Raw genomic sequence first — 26,421 nt, forward strand, 5'->3', positions numbered from 1 at the left:
GAGGTGGGATAAGGGGGAACGCCAGGCTCTCCAAAAGCCGGTGCGATTGTCGCGACGCCTGCCCTTGTCGCCCTCTGCCTCCCCTTTTCGGGAGCCCCGAGGGGCGAGGCCGGGAGGAGGGGGGCGTCCTCGTCCCCCGTCCCTCCCTCTCCTTCCCGAAACAGGCCTGGTGGGGAGGGAGGGGGACGCTGGTGGCACCCGCATTCCTTTATCGCTGTCCCCGGCCGCGCCACGCGGGACGCGCCGGGCACGATCGGGAGGAGCGAGGGAAACTGTGCAAAGTCGACGTCCTGCTTGCTCCTCCTCATACCTCACCCTCCCACCAGCTCCTGTTAGAGAAGTGGTTGTGTGTTGGGGTCTGAATGTGACCCGGCTGCGAGGAATTTTCTTTTAATTTTTTTTTTCTTTCTTTATTTCTATTTTCATTCCCCCCACCCCTGGGCATTAAATGCTGTGAGGGACACAGCATTTAATGTTCTGGAGGTACATTTTGAAGTGCTGCAGGGGAAGTATGACGAGTACTTGGTCTAGTTAATGTATTTCTCGTCATACCAAAAAAAAAAGAGAGGACTGCATTTAGGAGATGACTAAATAACGGGGGAGGCAAGTAAAAATGAGTAGAATATAAAGGAGAGGAAAATGAAGGTAAATGGTTGTGTGGGAAGGCAGGCGCTGAGCAGCTTGGGTTTCTCTCCTGAAATCCCCCCTCCCTCTAAACACCCAGCTCCCAACCCTGTCTGTTCTTTTCATACTCTTAGCAGACCCTAACAACAAGCATAACCCAGCATAGAAACAGATTACACCCACCGACAGCCCCCTTGCCCTTCAACCTATCTTTGTTGCTGGGAAGGAAATCTGAATGCCCTTCGTATAAAACCACCTAAAGTTTTAAGCTTTTATTAGCCGCACTGTCTCAAATACAAGATGTAAAACTTGCCTGATGCCTTTTGGTGTTACTTCCCTGATTTATGTCAGAGGATGAAATGTTCTGCTGTAGCATGCGTACCATCACTTTTGGAATGGGGCTTGTAGCTTACAATATAACCTACATTAGATTATACGCGGTGTGTTTGTTGCATTTCTACTGAAAATAGCCAAAGACTTGGAATGATGAAGCAACTTATGTGGTTTTGATCTTCCTTGTCGTGAGAGCATCAAGGTAGCGGTGGTTTTGCGTCCTGGGAAGAGGGAGCATCTGTGGTGCAAGGGATTTTGTGTCTGTGTAGGAATCTGGCAGGTCTCCTTTTAGAGGACTTTAAAGTGTGCAGGGGCAGGAGAAGGTAAACTTGACATTCATTATCAAAATAAGGAAAACAAATCGATTGCATTAACTGTGTGTGCAGTATCACGGTTATTCCACAGTAGTTTGTCAGAAATTAAAAGGTTACCACTGGAGTGTTGTATCCCTATCTCAAGCCTGGCACCACTTATTACTGCAACAGTATTTCAATATTAAGTGATCTTAGAGATATTTCATCTTTCATTTTGAATCCTGAATTTGAATCAGCATTAGGATGTCAGGGCTGTGAGATAAGGTATAACAAACTAAGTAGACAGCTGAAGGGCTCCTGGTGAAGGTGTTGCTGAGAAGGATATCTTGGGCCGTTCGCAGTAACCTTGTTTACAGGGACGTTTCAATTGCAACCTGAATTTCATCGAGAGAGAGGCTGCCTGGACTAATGCCTGCGTGTCTGAAACCCATCACGAGTGTCTTTTGCACTCCAAACCTTTTGTCTGCTTTCTTTGCATAGTCGCAAAAACTTTTCTGGAAGGTTAGGATGATTTTCTGATATGAAAACTGAGATGTTTTCCTAAGAGGATTGCTGCTCTTTGAACTCGTTTACATTAGCAACAAAGTATTAATGAGGTTTGATTTTCCTTTTTGGTTCTCTGATGTGTCAGGATCAGTAGTTACGCCAGTCTTTTTAACTTCATGTATATGGCTTTGATTTATCATATTTAAGTCTGGTGGTTTCGAACGTACTTTGCAGCACATGAAGTCGGTTCAAGTCGGAATGTGAAAAGACGCATATTTTAACAAGAAACAGTTTTGTAGTGATTTTTTTGTTTTCTTTCCCGAAAGCTGTTCCAGGAAACTCACGTGCATTTAGCAAGTGGGTGCTAAATGCCAGCAGCCACATTGATGAAGAAAAATGCTGTTGAAATACTTAGGAATAATAAATAGGATATGTAATGGTCAACCACAAGATAAAAATTTTACACAGTGTTTTTATGGCTCTAAATTGGCTGCATTGTAAACCAAGCTTGCTACTCTATTAAGTCATCAGAGTTTTCAATTATTTAAGATTTCTAGTCAAGCTATCTAATATAATCTTCATCATGCATATCAGAAAATTATACCTAAGGTTGTAATTCCTCGTTGTTGGTGTGTGAGGGCTTTGTTGCGGATAGGGGCTTAATTTTGCCTTATCAGGACAAATATTAGAAAGCATGAACACAGAAAAATAGTATGGAAATAGCCCCAGTCCTACAAAATGGGGATAGTTACAGCACTGAAATGTACCTAATACGATTTGAGATCCATTCACTAAGAAACCTTGACAGTATCTGCCTTGCAGGTATGGTGCATTTGGAAATACTATATCTCCATTTAAATGCAGATCTCCAGTTTTCTCCAGGGGACAGTTGGTGAATCTTGCGATTGAACCACTGGTACTAGAAAAACTAACTGAAGATTTACCCATGAACAAGAGACCCTTTTAAGTCTGCCTTTTTGAAATAATGATTATAAAATTTACTAATATTGCAAATTTATATTGATTTTGAATGCCTTTTCAAAAGCCACACAGAGGAATAGTGTCTTTTACTCAAGGTAGGCCAACATTTGCACGTTTGTTTAGCAATCTTAAGAGAGATAACTGTTACAAGTAAGTTCTTTGTTTTTATATGGGTATTGTGTTTGCATGTGAGTTTCCTGAAATGGACAGAGCAGTCTTGCTTTGATTTTGACCTAGATTCCTCTTGATTATTCCTGTACGGCTAGTACCTGCTTATTTCCTGCTGTGAAAATAGGAGAACAACTGTTGATGCTATCTAGCTGGGGCTGCACGGGCAATAGGTATGCATGTCCAGTAATCTCCCCTCCTCCTCCAAGGCTTCATTAGCAACAGATAAAATAGCACTGTGGTCCAAAAAAGGGTGCAAGCCAATATTTTCTTTCCTCTGAATTTTCGTTCTTTGAAGGTTTGATTCAAAAGAAGATGGAGGGAATAAAAGAAGTGGAATGAGTGAATTTATTTCTGTTTCCAGATTTGGCACACACGTTTTACACATTTGTAGGGATGAACAGGGCTATCTTTTATTTGAAACAAGTCTCAGTCCCAGCTTACTCCATATTGGCTTGAAACTCAGTGCCAGTGGGTGTCAGTCCTCTTTAGGGGGTAGCTTGTCCCATCTGGTCCAGTCCTCTGTATTGTTTGCCAGTGGTTTAGTTTGTGGTGTAGCCTGAGGCGTGAAAAGCCTAGGATGCAGGGAACAAGGAGCTCTCTACTTGGGGTGCAGGCAAGACAAAATACCTGGTGCAGGGGAGCCAGATGATCCTAACCTCCTCTGTACTGGGTGCCGTGCACTGTAGGCGTTCCTGGCTGCTCTGTCTCCCCACCATAGGCAAGAGCTCTGTTTGGGGATGCTGCCCTTGTCCCTGTGCCAGGGCCATGAGGTTGTGGAGTTATTATCCGTATTATGCTCACCTGTTAAGGGCATATAACCCATTGGCCTTAATACCCTGGAGAAAAAGTGCACTTCAGCCTCTGCGTGGAGTTCAGGCAAATCTGCAAAGTCCAATCTTACGTGCAGCAGCATTAATGGCAGAGCTGCCATCCAGCTTAATTGATATTCCTATAAACATCTACAGGTTTCTGTTTCTAGTGGAAGCTACAGCTGAGTGGACTTCTTAAATGAATGTTTTGCATATTGAGGTTGAAAGAAAAGTTGATCCTGATACATTAACTTATCGTCTGTGTCGTTCTCTTGACATCAGTTGGATTACTACAAGCATATAGGACAAGGAGATTAGGTGCAAGATCTTCACGAACACATGCTTTTGTTAGCATGTTGATGAGTGGAGATGTTACTTCTCTGAAAACCTTGTTCTAAGTCAAGTCAAGGCAAGCGCAAACCTGTGTGTGCGTGTACAAGTTGAACAGAGCCTATCCTTTATAACACATTTTTTTTCCTGTAATATCTGTGCAAGATCTCTTATTATAACTCAGCCATTAGGGGAAAGAAAATGGAACTTCTCTCAAACAGCTTTTCTGTTGGTGAATCTAGTGGCAGTTGCTTTGAAGCATGTGTAATTGATTATCATACATTTATTTTAAAAAGGAGACATAACAAGGAATCTGACATGATGTTTTGGAATATATCTTCTCCCCACAATGTTCTTGAGGGAAATGTAAGGTTGCAGGCATCATTTCATGCCCTGTATGTTTTTGAACATAAATCAAAGAAATTGTTGGAGAGTTATAGATGTTCATAGCAACTGTAGCTATAATAAACACATGCAGTATATATTTTCCAAGCTATTTTGTATGGGTGAAAAGCTGAAGCTGGCAAAGAATTCAACTTAATCACTGAAAATTTATTTCCTAGTTAGAGTAGATTACCAGTGTAGCATGAATTCGTACACCTTGGTTTAAGTTCATCTGGTTATGAAGCCTTGGTTAAAATTGGGAATGAATTTAATTTGGACCTAGACACTTTGAAAGAATTATTCCAAATGTCAAATTTATTGTGATGCCTCTATGGTGATATTTACACCTGTGTCATCACCAATATTGGTTTCAAAGAATGCTGGATACCTTAAAGAGCAAATGAAGGACAAAAATGGTATGAAAAAACCCACAATTTTAATTGTACACTTAGCATAAAATGTGAGCGTAGTAAATAAAAGAGGAAGGAGAATGATCAGATACTGCAGAGCTGCCAATGGGAACAACAACTAGCTTAGGCATACAAATTTCTTAATGATCATACTAGTTTGGTTTAAAGTCTTAATAGGCGAAAAGGGAGAAGTGACTTTTATGGAGGAGGTTCAATGAGGAGAGTGTAGCCATTGGGTGTGAGAGGATGGGGCAGTAGTTCCGTACATTGTAAAGCATCCAAATGCATTAAAATGCTAAAAAGAAAATCCAGTAATTACAGTTATTATGTATATGGATAGGATGGAGACAGAACAGATTCAGGATATTCTATGCAAAGATGAGACAGGTCTAGATGAACTGAGTTTCAGACTGAATGCTTAAGCAAAACCCTAAACATCTGAATAAAACAGGTAGGATGTGTTTCTTGGATGTTGGCCTTCCGTGTGCTTTCAGGTGTAGGTCTCTAGTCTGTGTACTCCCGTTGGGTTCAGCGATTGATAACTAAAACCAGTACTGCTTATTGAAAAATTTGAGACTAGCTAAAAGGTGTGTCTTCTGATATTGCATAATCTTAGGGTCTGCTTCCCTGCATCAGTTATCGCTTGGCTCTTGCTCCACATCCTCTCTAAACAACTGTTGCAGTCTCTCCTTGTTAGCCAGCCTACATTACTCCATTCTCAGAAGGCTGGAAAATGGACTTTGAATTGTTACAGTGCTCCCTGCTGTATAAAACTCTATGAAAATAACATTCAATGAGAAAATCAGAAAGGAGAGAAAATGGAAGACAGTGTCATAGGTTGAGGTATAGCTGGGAAAAGAACTGGGCGGAGAAAGATTTGGCAGTTCCTGTGTGTCCCATGATCAGGATACATGTATACTTTTACAAAAGAAGGGAGCTGAAGGAGCTTAGTCCTTGGATCCATGTTGACCCAGCTGTGATGAATGGGACGTGATTATAGAGGAGAGGTAAGGAGAAGTTGAGTCTGTCCCGGAATGCATGTCCTCAAGTGTCAGCTGGGATATGTGGGCTAGGACTACTGAATACAGTCGGATTACTGCTCTCATGCTGTATTTGAGAGCGTCAGCCTTTCTGTGTAGAGACTGGGTATTTAGAGGCCCTTGAGGAGGAAACTTCATTCACTGAAATTCCTGCTTCCACAGGAATATTTTTTACTTGTCTTAAATTAGTGTTTTCTGTTCCACCTAACAAAAAGAGCTTGTCTTACTCTGCTGAATTTCTACCAGAAAAAAAGTCCTCTGCCATATTTTGGTCAAAAGAGGCCGAGTGGACAAGGGTGAGAGTGAGGTATGCAGAGTCTGGGCAGCAGGCTGGGCACCGGAGCACAGGGAGCAGGCAATCCCAGGTCACAGCCCTTCTTACGGCACAGCTGGGAGCTGGATGTACAGCCTCAGGTTTTACCCTTTTACCTTTCTCTGACATGCAATCCTTGTCTTGCAGCTTGAGCAACAGAGGCACAGAAACTGTGCTTTTGCAACACCTATTAAATGTGAGTGGTGTTGGTTTAGGCATGGAAATGTGAGGTGATATGTCAGAGGTGATATAACCAGCCAGTGGCAGAGCCTAGACAGAGCCCAGCCTCGTAGCCAGGTTTTTCATTCCCTGCCTTGCACTGTCTCTCCAGGGAAAAGAAAACGGTAAGTCCTGCTGGTGCCACCACATGCTTTCATTTCTCTGGTGACTTGGGCCAGGAATAGAAAGGATATTTCTCCCAAAGGAGAGAGGCAAATTTGGGCAAATTTTGGTGGAAGTGCATGTTGAATCATTACGGTTACCCTGCTATTAAAGGTGCCTACCTTTTATAAAAAAATATTTTTAATGTTTTAGTAATCAGGTTTTGCTTGTTGTTCTTTGTTATTTGAAGAGAGGTGAGGACAGGAGCAATGAGTACCTCTGAAAATTGGGCCACCACTTATAGTTTGTGCTTGTGAGTATATGTGCACGCGTGTGCAACGTGCATATGCGTCCTCGGATATTGTGTATGCACAGGATCTCAATTATTTTGCTGTTTGAATCATGAAGCAGGCTGTCTTGATGTACTGTCAGTTTTGGTTTCTGCCCTTTGGAATAAAGTTCAAAATATTAAAGAAATAACACGCAATATACTAGTAGCTAGAATAGTCATAGCGCCCGAGGGAAAAAGAGGGTGGTGAATAATCTGTCTTACAAATGCCCAGGAAAAAAAAAAACCAAACCAACTTAACTCCTCCTAACCAAACTCTGCAAGGGGTACTTTTAAAAGGGATTCTCCTAAATTTCCCTTTTGGAAAGTGGTGTACAAGCTCCACAGTCATGCTCTGACTATGTGTGTGGGGAATATACAGCCCCAGTTATTCTTTGGAGAATCACCCCAGGCTAAATGGTGAAACAACTGAATCCAAATTAATTATAGATAATTTTTTAACATCAGGTGTGAGAATGTGTTCGGAATATCGCTTCCAAGTTTAAGAGTTGAAATAGTGCTAACAGATGTATTCTTTTTAAATGTTGCTTTTCTGCTTTTATTGGTTTACATGGACTGCAGTAAGAACCGCAGAAGTTGGTGCAGGTTATGCACATCCCTGCTTGGTTCTGGAGGGCTGAGGTGGTAGTTAAGGGAGCACTAACAGATATTTGAAGTCGCACTGGGACTTTGGTCAGAATACCATACTTCTACAGATTTGGAGTGTTGTGGTCCAGGGTTTTAGTCTGATGAGGACCACGCTAAAAGGCTCTAGATAAGATGTTAAATGAAAGAACCAGCCCCCTCCTACTCCCCAAATCTTTTGACTTGTGCTCTGCATCAGAGGAAGAGTGCTGAGGAGTGTGTGACTGAGTCAAGGCAGACTCAGGATGAATTTAGGATAGGATACCTATTGCACTTAATTTAGCAATTTGAAGGCAGAAAATGCTTTTGAGCACAGCTAACGGCTTCTTTTCTGCAAATGCCTCAATCAAGACAAAGCAAAATATATTGTGGCGAATTCTGCAGTTTACAGTCGTGACACAGTCAAAACCTATTACAGAGAGGGAGACTTCTGCCTGTATCACGACTGCCTAGGATGCAGCATTTCAGAGAGGTGTTGATAAAAATAATACAGTAAATATACAGTTTTAGAAGTCCTGCAGGACTTGCAGCAAATGCTGGTGATTAGAACTGGGTGAAGTTGTCAAAGGTTGCTTTGCTCTCCAGAGCCTGGCAGTAGCTCCACTGAAATGTGATGCCATTGGTTTTCAGCAAAGGTTTCTTTCTGCAGGGCTGCAAACAGAGATCAGCTGCTACTGTGTATACACAACTAGGGAGCAAATCAAGCAGCACATTTAAGCAGCCTTTTTAACCCTGAGACTTTCCAAGATTTCTTCTTCATGCAGGAAGTTTCCTTTATATTGTGGGCTGTAGCACTTTGCTCATGTAATGAGATCAGAGCTAGGATCACTGCTGCACAGTAGAAAGACTTCCTTGAGACATTTGTCCTTGAAACTGCACCAAACTCTTGGAAGAACCCAGAACCTGTAAGTATGTATCATATAGGCAACAATAGCACAGTGCAAAGCTGCAATCAACCATTATATGATCCGATTAGCAGCGCAGGAGGGATTTTTTTTTTTTTTCGGATGTTATGTTACATTCATTTTCAATTTGTTCTAAGGTAACAAATCAATTCCGGCTTCTGATACAGTGACTTTGCAGTAGATGAGCTAGTAGTAATATGTTTGTTTTAACTATTTGTTGCTCTCATGTAGCTTGTGGGACAATAATTGTAGCCATCAAACTATAGAGAACTTTTCTTATGTTTTTAGGCATTTTATAGGATTTGGGGGGTCCATTTTGCAAATAAGTTTTTGCTTTGCTTTTTGACTTTGGCAACCCCACCCTATGCCAAACTATAAATAATGGGGCAAATGGAATTAGTGCGTATTGTTCTTAGGTAGCAATAAAATATATTTGTTTGCAGGCTTAATTTAGTCGTTAACAACGTTGCATTGTTTGGGGTGGTTTTTGTCTTAATTGAATTCTACTCAAGGCTGTCTATTTTGTGTTTTACTATCTTGTCTGTGTCTGTTTAAGTTACTTTGCCGGGACTGCAGTCTGGTTAAACCTGTATTTAAGCACTATTTATATTCTGAGCACATTTCTGGTAAAATAAGTGTTTGAGATTTTTTTTTTTTTTTTAAAGCCTTGAACAGTATAGTTTTATTAGCAGTGAGCACCAGAGAAGGCACAACATGGATGAATGTCAGACATAGACCACATAACCTAAGTCTTCTGTGCACTAAGTCCGATCCAAACGTGTCCACTTTTGCAACTGCGACCAATAAAAGCCTTGAGGTCCCTTTCAATAAATTTTTCATATGCAATGATACTTCTGTTTATCAGATTAATTTCTCCCAGGTTAGCCTGATTGATAGCTGGATTGTGGTTTCTTAAGTGCTTTCTCCATGAAACCTCAACGAAGAGCTGCATTCCATTTAACCAGTGAATGTAAAAACTGGTAACCATGGATTCAGCCACCACTAACTGTCGAGAGCAATGACTTGTTGTAAACAATACAAATGAGCCAGGATAGCAGAAGCAACCAGACATGAAATGATTTTAATAGAAATTACGGTAAAGGTCATGTGATACTGTATCGGATTGAATTCAGCATTAAAGGGAAAGTATTTCAGTTTTTCAAGTTTTATTTAAATTGCACATCTCCACTAGCTTTACGTTTGCGTAAGATCCCCAGAAGGGAAAATGAAGCAGTTCTTTGGAAATGCCTCTGCTTAATTGCATGTTGTGACTTAGGCCCTGATCCTGAAACTGTAGAAATAACTCTAATCAGTAGGATTATTCATGTACTTAAAATTTGTTATTTGTAAGTGTTTGTAGGATTGAGGCCTTTCTAGGTAAGTTGGTAAGAAAAAAAAAAAAGATATTCTAAGGAAATAATAACCTGTCACTAAAAATAAATCATGGATATGCAAGTTGTGTGGTTTGGTTGGAGATTTTTGCTTGCTTGTTTCAGTGGCATGAAAACAAGTTATATTTATCCCTTCCTTTTTAAATGTTATGACTTTCATTTCTCATCCACCATTCCTCAAATCCTCCTCCTAATTTATAGCCCCTCTTTTGGAGAACTGGTAAACCATAGTGTCAGCTATTATAATACAGCACGATGATAGGCACATGCAGATCGCATGAGCAGTCGTGTGTCCTATCTCAGGAATTTCCATCCCTACAAAACCTTTGCTGACTCCCAGCTGTCACATGGCTGTCACTCACAAATTCTAACCATAACCAAGTCCTCCTCCCTGGGCATGCGCTCACCAAACCTCTCTATGCACATGTAGATGCAGGCACAAATGTCCCTGCTTAAGCACTTTCTCTGCATAAATGGGTCTCTCCCCCAAGCCTGCTGCATTCCACTAATGCTTCGTCCTTAATTTGTTCCTGGGTGCTACTTCCCTGTCGTGCCTGTGCTATTTATGCTTTGTAAGGAGGAACCTGGAAGGGGAATAGTAGTCAGTAAGAAATGCAAACACAAATAATTTTGTGCGTTTTTTAATATAACGGTTCAGATCAGTGGATCTAAATTCACAACTTCCATGGCCCTCTAAACTTCTCAAAAAATTAACCCTTACTGTTCTCTAGACAGCACTGTCACCTTGCAGTATACTGGCTTACTGATTTGTGTGTTTACTTGTCATGACATTTATATTATTTGGAAAACTTAGATTATAAGAGTCCTAGACTGGAACTTTTGATTATTTCCATATTCTATATTGTTTCTGTATTTCATAGATGTCACATACATCTATGTTGTTTTATCAGTAATTTTGATTTATATATTTGTCAACTAGAATTATTTCAAACAATTTCTCATCAGTCTGTTACAGCTGACTAGTCTCTGTCTCGGGTTGCAACTAAAACACAGGTAGATACAGGACAAATCCTGCTTTCCCTATGCTTCTGAGCTACCTTGATAGATGGAGGGGGCGATTGCTTGCATGATTTAGGAAGGTAAGATTTAGGTTATACATAGATTAACAGAAGGCAAAAATAGACTCGCTTCTACTGAAAAGAAGTACTTTTGAGAAGTAAAAGGAAAGCATTTAGACAGGAATACTGGGGTGGGGGGGAAAGCTGAATTGCAGAGTATTTTCTGTTGCTTGTCTGTGTCATTGTTAAGAATGTATTGAGGCACCCCTGTAAACCAGATCCCAAAAGGGAGGAGGTGGCTGGACAGAAAAGATAACACCTTGACTTTGCTTATGTATCCTGGGGTGAATCTAGAACTGCAGGTAAAATGCAGGTGAAAGCACAGTGAGACTCGAGACCAATATCCAAATAAAATGGGGAAACCACACTGGCCTCCTTACCATGAGCTCCTTGCGAAGTATTAGTAATTCCTACATCCCTTCAAAACCAGGTAGGGGATATTTGAATCATTGTTCCTGGCAAAAGAAACCAAATTTCAATCTTGGGAGATAATGCAGTGTTCAGGAAGGTAGGAGTGCACCATGGTCCTGTGGACTTCACTGGCTTGGGACAACGGGCAGGTTTCCTTTTATCTTCAGCATCTTTACGATCTGCAACATACGTGTTTGTCTGCTCTTTTGTAATTTGTGTCACGTACTGATTTTGTAATGTAAAACTTGCAGGAGTTAATGGGTGAGCTGCCAGAACTCTTTGCCAATCTGCAGACTGGAAGAACAGGGAGGCAAGCCTCCTTATTTCTCTCCCAATTTATAAAGTTCAGGTGCTGGTTGATGGGCAGTTGCAGGAGACTGAGACCAGAGTTCTCACTTGAAGCAGAGCTGCATGAAGATGTATTTGAATCCCCAAAATGGAGACCTCAGTGTATGCAGTCAGACAAATATTGCAGTGCTTACCTGGGAACTGGCAGAAATATTTACCATTAAAATAATTAGTAATAATTAATGATATCTCCCTTGTAAACACAGTAATATAGAATAATAACAAAAAGTTGTATTTTATGACTGCAATTCTAATCTATTACTTTAAGATGAAGACCTCTTTTGTCAATGAGATGGTTTTATATATTAAAATATCGTATCAGCAGTCCTGTCAAATAAATTCAAGTGGTGTTAGTATAAGTACCTTTTTTTTCTAAAAAAACCCACAACAAACCAACAGTCTTGATATGGAGGTACCATGTGTAGGGAATATAGGGTAAATAGGTATCCATGTTTACTTACACTTTACATCATGATTGGGACAGCCAACAACACTGCAGGTAAGTGAGAAATAAATGGGGAAGATTTTGTCAGGTGGACTCCTGGCTATCAGGGGCTGGATTGAAACTGTTTAATTTCATGGAGCATGGCAAACTAGTTGGTCACTGAATGACAGAATATTGTTCTTTGAATTATTAACTCTATGTAAGCATTGCATTGTTTTATAAATTTTTGCTCCTTTCTAGTTTTACATCTTAGCTGGTGGGGGTGAGTGAAGTTTTTAGGAGGACTCCTACAGTCATTAAGTCTTTTGAACATTTCCAAATGCCTATTGAAGACCCATGATTTATGGGTTGTAATGTTCTTCAGGTCAGCAAAACTGTCGTGGGGTCTAAAGACAGGACTGATCTGTATCAGCAGCATTAACTTTCCATTAACTTTCCGTGACTAGAACGCGCCTTTGATTATTCTGCATTATTCCTTTGTACAAAATAAGGTCATACTCTGTGTATTTTAGTTTTAACAGAACCAGATTGTCACTGACCATCAGCTTTTGCATGCATAGAGTCTCTCCTTTCTGGCAATGCTTTAGGCCCAGATCCACAAAAGGATTATATGCCTTAAGTGGGACTTAAGTGGGATTTAGGCATTGAAAGCCCAAACTGAGATCCTCAATATCCCCACTGAACTGCCACCTAACCTTAGAAGTTGCCTAACCTGTGTGAGTGCCTATGTTTTCAATATCCATCTTTCCCAGGTGGCCAAAGATCTACTTTGGATGTTCTCAAGCACTTCCATCTTGACAAGGTTGAGCCTTTCTGCTCCCATCTTTCCCCTCATGTCCTGACAGACTTCAGAAAGCATGAGCTGCTCTTGCAAAACAGTGGCTTTCTGTGTGTGATGTATCTTACTTTCTCTAGCTGTGTCCTTGAAGGAAATGACCCTTCAGTAGGTTTCCAGCAGCCTGGGAACCTTGAAAAAGATATCAAAACTGAGAAATCTTGAGTATCACTGCTTGAACATCTATGTCCTAGAGAAGAGATGGGACTCGGATGTACATGAACTTGAATTGTCTCTTACTGGCTTCGAAATGTCCTTTTGTGAATTTGCTGGCACGGCAGAAGATGCAGGGGTAACTTACAGGTCTGAGGGTTCCATTTCTTGGGCAAAGCGAATTAATGGATACTGGGATGTGAAATTATTATTATTGCTTCTAGAGGTTTCCTTGGAGAATCCAGGCCCTGGTGATCTGTAACAGCACTTATGAGGTGAAGCACTTTGCAGGGGTAAGAACTCTTCTGCAAGAAGTCACTTAAGGTTTCACCTGACTGTGATATATGGTGGATGTTTTTGGTTTTTTGGAAAGCAAGACATACTGGGGTATGCCATGTATGCTCCCGGAAATAATAATCACTATTTTAGAGCTTCAGTCTCAAGAATATCTGGAGCTGTGGCTGCATTGATAGCTGTCTTGCTCTGCGGAGGCCAAAGCAAATAATGTCTTGTTAGTAGCTGAGTAAGTGGTCCTGTGCCATCACTTATTTCTCAGCTGTACTCGTGACATTTCATGTGTTCTCAGCCATGTCTGCTGTTTGTTTAAATCCTGCTCAGTTCCTTGATTTATCAGTTTTCTGTAGACTTTTGTTCAGGAGTCCCAAATGCTATCCTATTTCAAATAGATGCATCCTTATCAGCAAATAGTCTTTCATCAGTAACTTTAACTCTTTCATGTAACTCTGCATACGTTCACGTTGACCTTCTGTTTTATAAAATAGTGGATTTTTTTTTTAAGGCAGTATTATTTAGGAAATCTGTGAGAATTTATCCTTAATCATTCCCTCTTTTTATGCAAAAGTTGTTTTTGATTTATGTACGTCTGTACAATCCCTAAAACAAGAATACAGAATGTAAAACATATTTGTATAGAGGTATAGCCTAGAAATTATACAAGCACCAAGAAAGATAAACTCTTTGAAAACTGAGAAACTGCAGTCATAAAACGTCTATATGCAGTGAATAAACTTAACATGTAATAACAAGTGGTATGTGTTTTCCTTACAAAGCCAGTTGTGTTTATATTGAAGTAGCTAAAATTTGTAGGACTGTCTATGATAATGACATCTGAATAGCTAAGAATATTATTCATGTATTTTTAAAACTGATTCAGAGAGATCTGTTATTTTAATGGAGAGTATATGTTATAAATTAACCTGTAACTTTCAGTCCACTAACTATGTTTTCAGAATAGCATGCTTGAAATATTATACACTTATTTTGGTATTTTAATACATACAGACATTGGCTCCTAAGCACATCTTTCATAATTTCATTGGTACTTTTGAATTATTTGTCCTATAATCTCACGCTGGCATTTCAAAGACAAACAGTTTAATAGAATTTGTTTAAAGGTAGTCTTGCGACTGTTCCTTTCTTGTTCTTTTACTGCAGAAGATCTGCTTCATGGAGCTTTCATGAAGACACTAGTATATTACACAGAGTGAGAAAACTAAGCACAAATTAGGTATAGCCACGTATGTTAGGCTTATATACCTATGACTAATATAATACTTTATATTATGTACATAAAAAAAACCATTGGCTGGGTGATTGCAGGAAGGAGCTCTATTGTGCATGTTAATTCATCATAAATACTGAACATATGATTATTGTATATTAGCAATTTTAGGTATAGTAAGTTCAGCAAATATGGTGCCTTGGTGGTTGCCGGATCACTTGCGTGCTTCTTAAATCCTATACACAGTGCTTCCATTTGCTGGGTTACTCAGCTTTTAATAGAAAACTTAATTTTAGTTAAGGTTCAGTTTAGTAACTCTCACAATTACTGGAAACTGTTGCCAGCATTCATCTGGTAAACCTTATTACATACAATATGCACACACATGATGCATGTGGAGGTAAAAGATAACAGATCGATTCTGATGGATCCCACCGTGACTAGCTGTTAAGGATAAATTACAGAACCTTTTAATTATTGGGGGTAACCTTGCAGAAAATTGAATCTTCAGTTTGCTTATAGGAAGAAGTTTGGTCTCCCTTGCTCACCATTGCTTTCCAGTACTGACGGCTGCTCTGTGTGCTGAGGTCCCTGGCTACCTGACAGCCTGTGGGCATCACGTCAGTGTTGGTGACCCGCTGCTTCTGAGGTGGGCTTAGAGCTGTTGTAAAAGCAGGAGCTTTTCTTTTCAGGACAAGCTTCTGAACCTTGTCCTTCTTCTTTGCTTTGTCTCTCTGAAAGATGAGGTACAGGCGGTAAGTCTGCCAGATGACTCTTCTAACGTATTTTTACTTGTTGTTTTATGGGTACAGGTAAAGGACTACAGGCGAGATTTTTTTGCCCTCATATAAAGTGTAGATGTGACTTCAGCTAGCCAAATAGCATCCTGCAAAATGAAATATAGGATACAATAACTGTAACTACAGACTAGCTTGGAAATAAAGGCAAAGGTACAACAACTAAATGGAGCAAGAGGGTGTTTTTTCTTGTTTTCCAAGTGAATAGGTTAAAACGTATGCGTCTGGCTCATGTTGCTGGAAATGATGGCCTATATGTTCTCACAGGACAGATACTACAAGAGCAGTTAGAGCAGTGTCTTGCTGTATCAACAGTGCTCATGCCTGAACTACGATTTCTTAGATCCATAAATACCCAAAACGCAGGTGTTTCTGACAGAATAAGTAGAAATTGCAAAGTAGAGGAGGGGCAAAGGCATATGCAGTTTTTATTATAATTGTGTCCCCTGCTTGGAAGTAAACTCTGGTTATTTCTGTGTGGAGTAAAGTTCAGGAGTGCATGTGCCAATCCATTCCATTAGGCTACAAGTCACTGTCTTGAAGCGGTCTTGTGTATGCAGGGTCCTATCCTGGTTAGAAATACACTGATTTAAGAGAAAGCAATAATAGATTTTGCCGTAGAATCATAAAGTACAAAAGGTGAGACTGGCACTGGGCCTCTATTGATCTGGGTGAGGAACAGACAATGGAGAACTCTGATTTATAGGAGGATGTCGGTAAGTGAGGATCTTTGCATATGAAGTCGTTCTCAAGCTGTGTGGAAAAGTGTAGAGGGCAAAGTCTCGGCTTCACCAAGAAGAGTGGGAATCGGACTTGCCATCCTTGTAGGTTGTATATAATCTTGTGGTGTTCTCACCAATGATGGAAACCCCAATACAGACTTCAGCAGAATCCTCACCATCATGTTAGGTTTGATCTTTACATGAAAATTATACTTCTGATAATATTTGGAATAAAAAAAAAAGACTGCCAAAGACAGGGGGCTTAAGGCTTTCTGTTTTATATTTTGACCCTGTTATTTTGAGTGATACCAGCATAGAAATTGAAATGTCAGTGGGGCTTTTTGCAAAGCAGGTCAAGAAGTTTTTTTATTTTTCCTCAGTTTCTCCAGTTATAAAAAACTGAGGATCAAGATTCTGGATGTTAATCGTGAGAGGCCTCAAAAAAAGGAAAAATAACAATATCTACCTTGTATTGTTTGTTTGTTTGTAAAGTATGCGAACTCCTTGACAGAGAGGAGCCACAGAAGTCTACATTTAGGCTTCTGTTAGTCTCCCTTATTTACAACAAAACCTTTGAATACCATTTCCAAGACATTCAGCTATTAGAAACGATGTGATAATGATAGGTCATGAGTCTGCAAATATGTGTGAAGAGATGGTGAGCTTAATCTGCCAGGTGAAAGAAAGGTTAGTATAGCAACGGCATGAACACATCAAAGCATGCACCTAGTTTGCTGCGCTAACTTAATTATCTCTGCTATAGATACGTTTGACAAACATATCTATAGCCCAGATACTGTTACTTCTCAGTGGGAAATAGCAGAAGGCTTCTGTTTGGTTGCCAGTTGACTGAATCCTTCCTTCTACTTCCTTGTATTACTCTTTTTCAAGGACTCTCCTTCCTCTTTGCCTGTTTTATGAAGAGAAACTTATCCCTTTCTTTCTACTGGTGGAAAATACCGTAAGATTGTGATGCAGCCTGATGGGATGGGTGTAAAATGATTTTTAAGCAAGTCTGATGGGGATTTAATCCTATTTTAATCAAATACTGCCTGAGCCAACCAAAAATAAGCTTTTTATCACTCATGCAGAATCTACCGTATTCTGGTGTCAGCACTATTTCTCAGCAAGCGTCGTGCATCCTCTGTGTACTACTACAGGGTGTTTTTGATCATCCCAGTGTTGTTGACTTTCTCCACAAACAGTGTGATCTGAAATGCAGAGAGGCAGCATTACCCCAGCCTTTCCCATTGCACAGAATCCCAAGCTGCTGCCCTGTTCTTTGACACTAAAATGTGGTACACTGGTGGCAAGCTGTGGGCTTTAATAGACAAAGACTGTGGGGAACTTTTCAGCTTTTTAGTCTTTTTGCTTCTGTAAAGTCTGTTACGCAGAGAAGTACAGTTTTAAAATGTGGTCATTTTTAATTCCCGTCCCTGGAGTCTGGCTGACAGATTGGGAATGCGGAGGACAGGAGTGGGCTGAAAAGACAAGCTGAAAACACAGGATGTATACATACATTAAAATGGAGCAAACAAAAATAAATGAACTGAGGTGAACACAGAGGGGATCTGTTTTAAGGCCCCTCAAATCCTGTTTTAGATGGTGTGTGGTGAAAATTATTAGCTTAAAAAGATGTTATTCATGCCTCTTTTGAACTCAATTTATGCAAACTCACTCATTAGCCAGCAGCTTTACATGGAGAGAATGGAGATAAAATTTTTCTAGATTTTTTCTTTATTTTTGTTCTGAACAATAGTATTTTCATTGCCAAACTTAAAAAAAATAGCTTTGAATGCATTCATTTTCATTCACAGTTTATATTATCTACCTCCCTTGTTTGGAAGGCCATAAGCATTGATGTATGCTAAGTATCAACAAAGACTTAAAAATCAGAAATGTGGTTTCATAGATGTAAATGTGGAATTTATCTGCTGTCATTCAAGGTGTTACTGTGGATTCCCACTTTTGTAGCAAGGATCAAATCATGTTTGTTGACAGAGTAGTTTTCTGATTTGAGAATGCAGGTGAACACTGATGTGTTTTATTGGCTCACTTTGCTCTCCATACGGATTTTGACAGGTCACGCTGAAAGAAAAACTTCGGTTTTCCAAATTTCTATTTGTTCCTTGTTGGCCATTTGAACTTTGCAGAAATTATCATTGAAGTAGGATTTCATAACAAGCTTATCTCTTTTGGAGGAAAGTGTTGACTTTTCCCTATTTCTAGCAAACTCTTCATGGTTTTCTGTTTGTTTCCTCCATCATAATAATTTTTATTTTGTCTTGATGACTGGGAAACCTATTTTTTTCCCTTACGCATGGAAGAGAATAAAAGTTTTGAGAAGAGACATTTCTAGTTTGATTATTGTCTGCTTTCCTAGAGTAACTGAGAGGAGGATTGCATCTTATATGAAGTATTATTTATCCATGCAGTAGTAGGTAGAGTAGCACAGGTGTATTGTAAGCTATTATTTTTAAACACGGCCCATTTGAAACAAGTAATCAGTGTATAGAAAATTAAGGAAAAACTATTCCTTTGATGCACGTATGCATTGTTCCATGTTGACTGTAAAAGAAGTGTGCTTTTGCCTGGGGGTAGTGATATACTCCAATGGAAGGATTAAATGCCCTTTCCCCAGTCTGCACACTTTTGTAAAATATTTTGAGATTTCTGGATGAAAGCATTATAAAAGAGCTGAGTGTTATTTAAGCCTGCTTAGTTAGGCAGTAGGCTTTAGTCTGTATTATTTTCTGGTTTGTATGTTAGGTGAATAGAGTGTGAAACTGCTAGGAGAGCCTTTTGTTCTTGCACACTGGCTCTTTCCTTCAGCCTCTTTTTTTCTGGTTTAATCACATGTTATTGAGTGATAAAGTATACAGCAGGTATTTGGGCAGTAAGGAGGTGCGTAAATAGCAAACGTACAAAGCTGTGAACAACTAGGGTTTTTTTGGATGCCTCTGGAAGAGCCCTGACCCTCTCAGTGCATTAGTGTGGGGAGATGTCAGGTCCTTGTAGCTGCTAGTTCTTTGGTGTCTTACAATATGCTCTTTATCCCATTCTGCTAAAAAGCCATTCTGTCCTCTTTAAACAGTGACGGAAGATGAATGGGTAGCTTCAGAACCCTATCCGTGACACATTGGTATTTATGGCTTTATTAGGTTATTTGCCACTTAAAAACATAATCTCTGGGGCAGGACTTCCAAACTGCTACCGTCACAAAAGGATCTTATTGTGCTGTGCAATGTAGTGACTGCAGCAGACCCCTCTTCTCAGCTGGACGATGCATGGAAGTCCTTGATAGCAGTTCAAGCACCATGTGCTACCCAAATACTTGTTTTGCCCTTTCCTCTGGGGTGAGAGCAGCAGGCTAGATTTCTCTGTATGGCAATGTAAGAGCTTGCCTAGTGCAAGAAACATACTATGTACCTGGAGAACCTTGCTCTAAAAAAAAAATCTGTAACTCCCAGTGAAGATTGCTAAAAGCAGATTCCTAATCTGGAAAAATTGTATGCATTGTGTCAGGAAGTCTCTGAGCTGCAAATAGATGGATGTTGGGAAGAGTAGTCCAGGCAATTGTCACTATATGTCTGCTCCATGGCCTTCACTATACATCTGTTATTTGCCGCTGTCCGGAGCGAGACTGTAAGTGTAAGCAGGCCCTTGGTTTCACCTGCTGTGGCTGTTCTCCTAGATACAGCAGAACACTGATGACTGTAAGTATGTGTGTGTGTGTGTGTGTGTGTGCGCATACGTATAGCTGAGTGGACATTCACTGTGGAATATATAGCAGCGGGGACCTTAACTACATCTCTTCATAATCTCTTGTCTGACAGTTTCTCTTAGAGTTTGTTTTTCTTCTGGCTGGTGTATGAAAATACTGTTGACTACTTTGCACTTGAAAGTCAAGCAAATTCAATAATTTTGTTTATCTCTTGTTGCTCTTTGGGTGTCTTCTGTAGTGAGAACTTGAACTCCTGCAGTTCTAGCCCTGTATTTGTAATTCACTGTGTATGTTCACCAGAATGCCATGGGGTTTTTATTAGTATTACTATTTTGTTTAATTTACTTCTTGGCTAGTCCACAGCTGTAAAAAAGAAAAACAAAACAACAAAGCTGTGACAAAAAGCGATGACCTAAAACTGATGTTAAATAAATAGTCTCCTATCACATCAGAAAAGGAGACTGGACCCTTGCAGTATTAGTGTTTCACAGAGGGGATATAATACTTTTCTTTGGTGTGGAATGTGAATGTTACCTTTGTGAAAGACGGAATGCGATGTCATCCTGTGACACGGTGATTTCACCTGCTTGTATTTAAGGGACTGTCCCACCTCTGAAGCCCAGGAGCCTCTCCAAAATATTACTTAGTTAATTTGAAAACATAATTGTCTCTAAAATATACTTGTCTAGACAAAGTCCATAGGGGTGTGATGCATGATTTTTTTTTTTTTTTTTTTTTGTATAAAGCACCTGCTTTCTTTCCCTAGCTCAGTTATACAGCAAGGTTGATTTTACAGTACTAAGAAGTGAGCAATATATTCCATATGCCACCAACTTTGTAAAAAATCCTGCTGATGACAATTTCACAGCTGCTGAGAAATAGGCCAAGCCTTCCTAATAAAGTGGCAGTGGGAAAAAGAATATCTATTCTATTAGGATTGGCCATACGTCCTCCCCAACTTCTTCCCTCTTGAAGGAAAAAGCTGGCACTTCCAAACTGTGTAACAGCAGACAGTGGCAGAAACCAATTTCCACTGCAGAGCCATTTGGTCAGGAAGTGTCAAAAAATGTTTTGGAATTGTGAAAATGGATTCTTGGCTGCCTACTAGGGATAAGACACGAAGCAACTGCTTAACAAACCCAAGAACCTGCTTGGCCCTGAAAGAAATGGTTTTGATCAAACATTTTAGAAATTAAAATCTTTATATATGTAGAGTCTAGACTTCAGAAGTGTTCTGCGTATTATGGGTGTTATAAAAATCAGGTTCTTAATTTCTGAACACTGATTGCTTGACCAACTACCAAGAAAGCAGCCTTCAAAATATGCAGAATGACCTCCAGCTGAGAGAAGCTTAATATAGCTCCTACTAGCCTAGTCAGGTGGAACCTTCCCTTTTGGCTCAGCCGATTTGCTGCCCACAGACCATGTAAGTCCCAGGGCTCTGGTAACATGAAGGGACACAAAATTAATGCAACACAGCACAGGCCAGTCCACTGATTGGTTACTTCTAGTAAGTTGTGTGCGTCCATGAGTTGCTGGACACAGCAGGTTCTTTTGGTAATTTCTGTAGCTGACCAAATGTGCCTCTTTGGAAAGCACTTTGAGAAATACAATGTATTTCTTTTCAGAAGTGCACCATAGATGTCTGTCTCTGCCATAACTCTCTGAAATAAACAGCAACATGTTTTCCCCTCCAGCGTTTCCGTTGAGAGTCTTTGCTGCTCATACAGCACTATGTGTGTTGAAAATGGTTTGAAAGAACTTCCTATAGATATGGGATGTAAATGGTACTTGCTGAGCCATCTTGTTTTATCTGTTCCATTAGAAATGTATACCAAATTATATGGTAATGTCATGTCACCAGAAACACAGAGCAGATGGAAGTATCTTTCCACATATTGACTCATGTTACTCTGATGAAAGGAATTTGTTTCTCTCCTTCTGTCAAGCCTGCTAGCCTCTGGCATAGGATTCAACCCTCAGCGAGGAGAACTTTACCAATAATGTTCAAGTGACCATCTGATTTGAATATAATATCATTGGCTGATATAGTTACGACTGTTTGGAATAGCCAGTCCTATTTGTTATGTTTGTGTGAAGGAACTTAAACTAAGTAGTGTTGTTCCAAGTTGAGGAGACCTCAGGGAATTAACCCATGAGGAAGTAGATATTTGGCTTTTATAAGGAAAAAGTCAAGGCCCCAGTATCGGACCCTTTGGAGACTAATCCTAATAAAGCAAGTGACAGTTTTGTGACCTGTACTTTTATATACAAAAGTGACACCCCCAACAACACAGGTTTGTGAGTGCTGGGTATTATCTACCAAAAATACGGTTTGCAGAATGCTAGTGAAATCCTCATAAATAAAATAACTACAGATGTGCCATGAGAAACTGAAAAGCAGATATTCTCCGTATTTTGGGGTTTTTTTTTGTGAGTGTTATTTGACTTGATGAGAGCGCAGTTCTCAGATTGAAAACACGTGAAACTGAAGTCAAAAGGGAGTCAATGTAATCATTAACTGACTCACCTTCTGGATGTGACAAGTAATGAACCAGTCTAAACTTGCCTGGAGCTTTCTGTGGGACATTACCCACAGGGGAAACCCTCTTATGCTCAAGCGAAGCGTTATCAAATGGGCCCTCTCTTTTTTCCCAAATGCCAGCTCTTTTCTGTCTTGTCTCTAACCACCTGAGGACATATTACTGCTGATCTCAGCATTCCAGCCAACGTTAGCATCTCGGGGCTTACGTACATGATAGTAAAATCCTCAACACAGCCTTTTTTACAAAAATTGCATATGCTTTTTATTTCTTTCTTTTTTTCCTTACTAACTTGTTCCCATAAGGGGAAGTGTTTTATCTGCCCGTGTGTTTGCAGCCCTCTTTAACCAGCATTTGGCTCTTTCCACTTTCTTACTTTGATTTGGATGACTGCCTGAAGCACCTGCTAATGGCCTGAAGCGTTCAAGCCCAAATTTGCAGCTTGTGTCTCACATGCACTCAAGACTCTTTGTTACCTGCCTTCTGGAGCACCTGCTACATGGTTTGGGCTTGAGAGCCTGCTCTCTACCCGCTGACAGCAGCACTCCTCACAACACTGGCTCTTCTCAGCTTTGCCCTGCTCTCCATAGTCCCTGCTTCAGCTTTGCCTTGCTCTTCAAGGTAACATCAATGTTGTCCTGCTTGTTCTAATGCTTAAGTGAAGAAAGGGTTTTCCCCCACTTACAATGGAGCAGGGCAGAATGCAAAGGTAAATCAGTCATTGTGGTCATCTTAAAACCTTCACCATGGCATTTACAAGCAGGCTTTTTGAATTTTTAAAAGAGATTTCACAGAGAAACTGTGAACCCGGGCAGCTTGCTGTAATCAGCTGTGTAGATGGGTGGTGGTCAGAAGCCAAATGGCAATTCGGTGTTCAGGAAATGTAGGAGACAGCATTGCTGCTTTATGAAGAAGGACTGAAAAGGAACCTGATACCTGAAGAACGCTCCTTCTCTCCTGCTCCTGCTGCTTTTTGAAGATCTTTCGTACATTTTTCCATGAGGTTGCTCCTGATGCCTAAACATAGGGAAGGCTGTTAGAATTAGCTCTGTAGGCTGCATTTAATGAGAAAATCCTCCTCCCTGGCAAGGGGCAATCCTAATGGAAGCTTTCAGAGGCAGCAACTTCCAACAGGGAATTTTCATTCCATTCTGCCTTGGAAGCATTAGCTTTTCCCAGAGTCTTGGTCTGCACCAAGGGTATCATTTATATGGACCTTCCATTTCAAAAAAGGTGTTTGTTTTCTCTATTAGAAGGATGCTGTTAAAACCTACAGAAGAAGCTAACATATTAGCCTCCTGCCCAAGTTTTTACACCTATGTTACCTGCTAGTCCTTTTACTGGCAGGATCATCCTCTTTCCCAATGATCTATATTCCTTTAATGCAGCCACAATGAGCCCTCCACCCACCTTCCAAGTTAGTGCCATGTGGGACTTCCCCCAGGAACTGAATCATCTCCTTAGGTACCTGGGCTGCAAACTTGGGCTTGTCTACACCAGCAACATCTGCTCTTGCAGAACTGGGCAGGGCAAGGGCTGATTTTTTTCCTCTTCTCTTTCCTTTGGTTGCCTCAAAATAACCCTAATTAATTTTGTGGAGAGTTTAGTTTGCTCCCATGATGGGATTGCTCTTTGTGCGGATCTCTTGCATGCTATATTTAGGTATGGTTTTTGGAACACCATGTGACCCGAATCAGATAACTTCTGAACTACTAATCACTGACTCCCTCCATGGCTTTGAGGCATTTTATGGTTGTTTTCTTACATACGAAATGAAAACAGATATACTCATCTGCCTTGTTAAAGCTGCTGCCAAGAATAACAAATATGTACGATATTGGTTTAAGATAAATTTAATTTTATTATTTCTGCTGTAGGCATAGTTTTACTGTTTCATAGATGTTTAACTTCAGAATATTACTCTTTACCACTATAGTTGTTCTTAATGAATGACCCTGTGTCACGATTTTAAAAGAGAGAAACAAGTTTCTTCTCTGTTTGTAGCTGAAAATAGGACAGAGAGAAAAAAACCTAAATGCCCTCATTTCCTGGCCACACAAACTTTCTTCCTTTGTTTACTAGCTTGTTGATCCATGTAGATGAAAAGCCCAAAATTTTGACCTGAAGTATTTCCCCTCAGACTACTTACATCTCTTTTCTTAACAGGGGAAGTTAGTTATCTGCTTGTTGTTTTCCGGATTCTTCAAGTTATGTAGCCTGACTTGTATCCTGTCATCATCCACTGCTCAAGGCTACTCTAGTTCTGGAGGAAGTCAAGCTCCCTTTGACTCCACATCCAGCATGCATGGGGTTTGTAGCCTATCATCCATTTAAAGGCATTCTCTCTTTGTTGCTCATGTCCATAGTTGCTTCTTTCTGTGTCTTAGCTACTTCTCCAGGAACCTGTGGTACTGGCATTTCTTTTGGCTTCACCTTTTTTTGCCCTTGCACTCATATGCATCTGGATCAAAAGTCATTTTTGGCATTCAGTAGTTGGAAAAGAGCTTGGTTTAACCAGGTAGTTAATTAGATAAAGAATAGGAAAAATAATGGGAATACTTCTCATCCTTTAGGAAGTATTGGACAGAGAGGAAGAGAATCTTTCCTTATTGCAAAGCAAATGTATTAAGTCTAATCACAAATAGTAGCTTTTTCCCCCGTTTTCCCTTTCTCCCCTTGTTTTTTTTTATTTTTAAATTCCTTCAAAATTAAGTCTTTTGCACAAATGCTTATTCTTTTCATCTTGCAACGGCAGTAAAAAGCAAAAGAGTACATATAACAAAAATCAGCCTTCAGAAAAAGGCAGATAATGAAATATCTGCCAAAGACTGCAATGTGTCTGTCTAAGAGAAAAAGCATTCTTATATTTGAATCTCTGAAATGTAGCTGCACCAGTCTAGTTGGGGAAAATTTGTTTGAAGATGTATTACGTTCCACGATCAAATGGAAAAAATGGCACCTGTCATCATATTTAGAAAACAGCTGGGTAACATGGCCAAGTGCCATAGTCTCTTTTCACATGGCCTTTATGCTGAAACCATCCAAGCTCCATTCTCAGCAACGGGAGAAACACTGTGCCTTTAAATGGTTACAGAAACATCTACTTAGGGGCCAGCTCTTATTGCAGCAAAGCCTGCTTCTGATGCTTCTAATTAGCAGTTAATGGATTATACTTTACTTTTATAACCAACCCAGCAGGCACTCTTCTATAGTATTTTTCAGCTATTTTTGGTAGAAGATACATGCAATTGTGCTGCTCTTCATGCTTTCACTTTGAGCATGCAGAAAATATTAGAAATAAATGGCTGAGATTATTTTAGTACTCAAATGCTTAATTTAAGTCTGATTAAGCATTTCCTAAATGTATTTTCTTTTATCTAATATCTTAGAAAAACTGTAATGGGTTAATTGCCCTATCTGATTTAGACTTTGATGCAGAATCTCCTGAATACGTACATATTGCTAATTAAAATATTTATATACCTAGTGAAGAGCCTGTGTATTTTTTTTTTTAAACTTGTGAACACGGCTTGAGTATGTATTCATTTAGGAAAAAAATAGTTTTTTCCAGCTGAACACAGTACAGGTACATGCAGAAATTTAGATGGTTCAGAAGTTAGAAGGACTTGTAGAAACTAAAAATTTTTATACTTACTTAGAATTAAAATTGCTATGAGTTTAGTAGCATTAAAGATTTGCAGTGCTATATATGTATGTGTACATATGCATGTAAATGCACAATGTGTGTGGTATATGTGTGTCAGAGTATGTGTACAAACCATTTAGATGTTTTAATTTGAAGATTATAATATTTCCCCTTCGGGGAATTCACTTCGGTGGCAGTTTCTGGCAGGAAACCTATCTCGCTGAGGCTGCCTTTGAACCTCCTCTCCACTCAGGCCATGCTTCCAGTAGGACAAGGTCTAACATTGGTTAGACTGGAACAGGAGGGGGAGCTCTCACTGCACCAGCTCGGAAAGGGGAGGGCGAGGTACCCAAGCCCAGAAAAAGGGAGAGCAACCACCAGCAGCTGTCAGAAGCAGGTGAGATGCACCCT

At 40.0% G+C, this 26,421-nt stretch overlaps 1 protein-coding gene across 10 annotated transcripts in view; it reads left to right on the top strand.

The window, feature by feature from the left end:
• Positions 1-26,421, top strand: part of ESRRG (estrogen related receptor gamma) — a 400,770-nt gene that overhangs the window by 20,739 nt on the left and 353,610 nt on the right. The window contains exon 1 of one of the 10 annotated variants that reach the window (XM_054061952.1): positions 8,179-8,394. The exons of 8 other annotated variants lie outside the window; for them this stretch is intronic. In XM_054061952.1, the coding sequence (XP_053917927.1) occupies positions 8,297-8,394 (98 nt within the window). In that variant the 5' untranslated portion in view covers positions 8,179-8,296. Of the gene's footprint in view, positions 1-8,178; positions 8,395-26,421 lie in introns of those variants that run through there. One more of the 10 variants, XM_054061961.1, reaches the window with a different exon arrangement.

This window comes from Cuculus canorus, chromosome 3, assembly GCF_017976375.1.
Source record: "Cuculus canorus isolate bCucCan1 chromosome 3, bCucCan1.pri, whole genome shotgun sequence".
In the NCBI taxonomy this organism is placed as follows: Eukaryota; Metazoa; Chordata; class Aves; order Cuculiformes; family Cuculidae; genus Cuculus; species Cuculus canorus.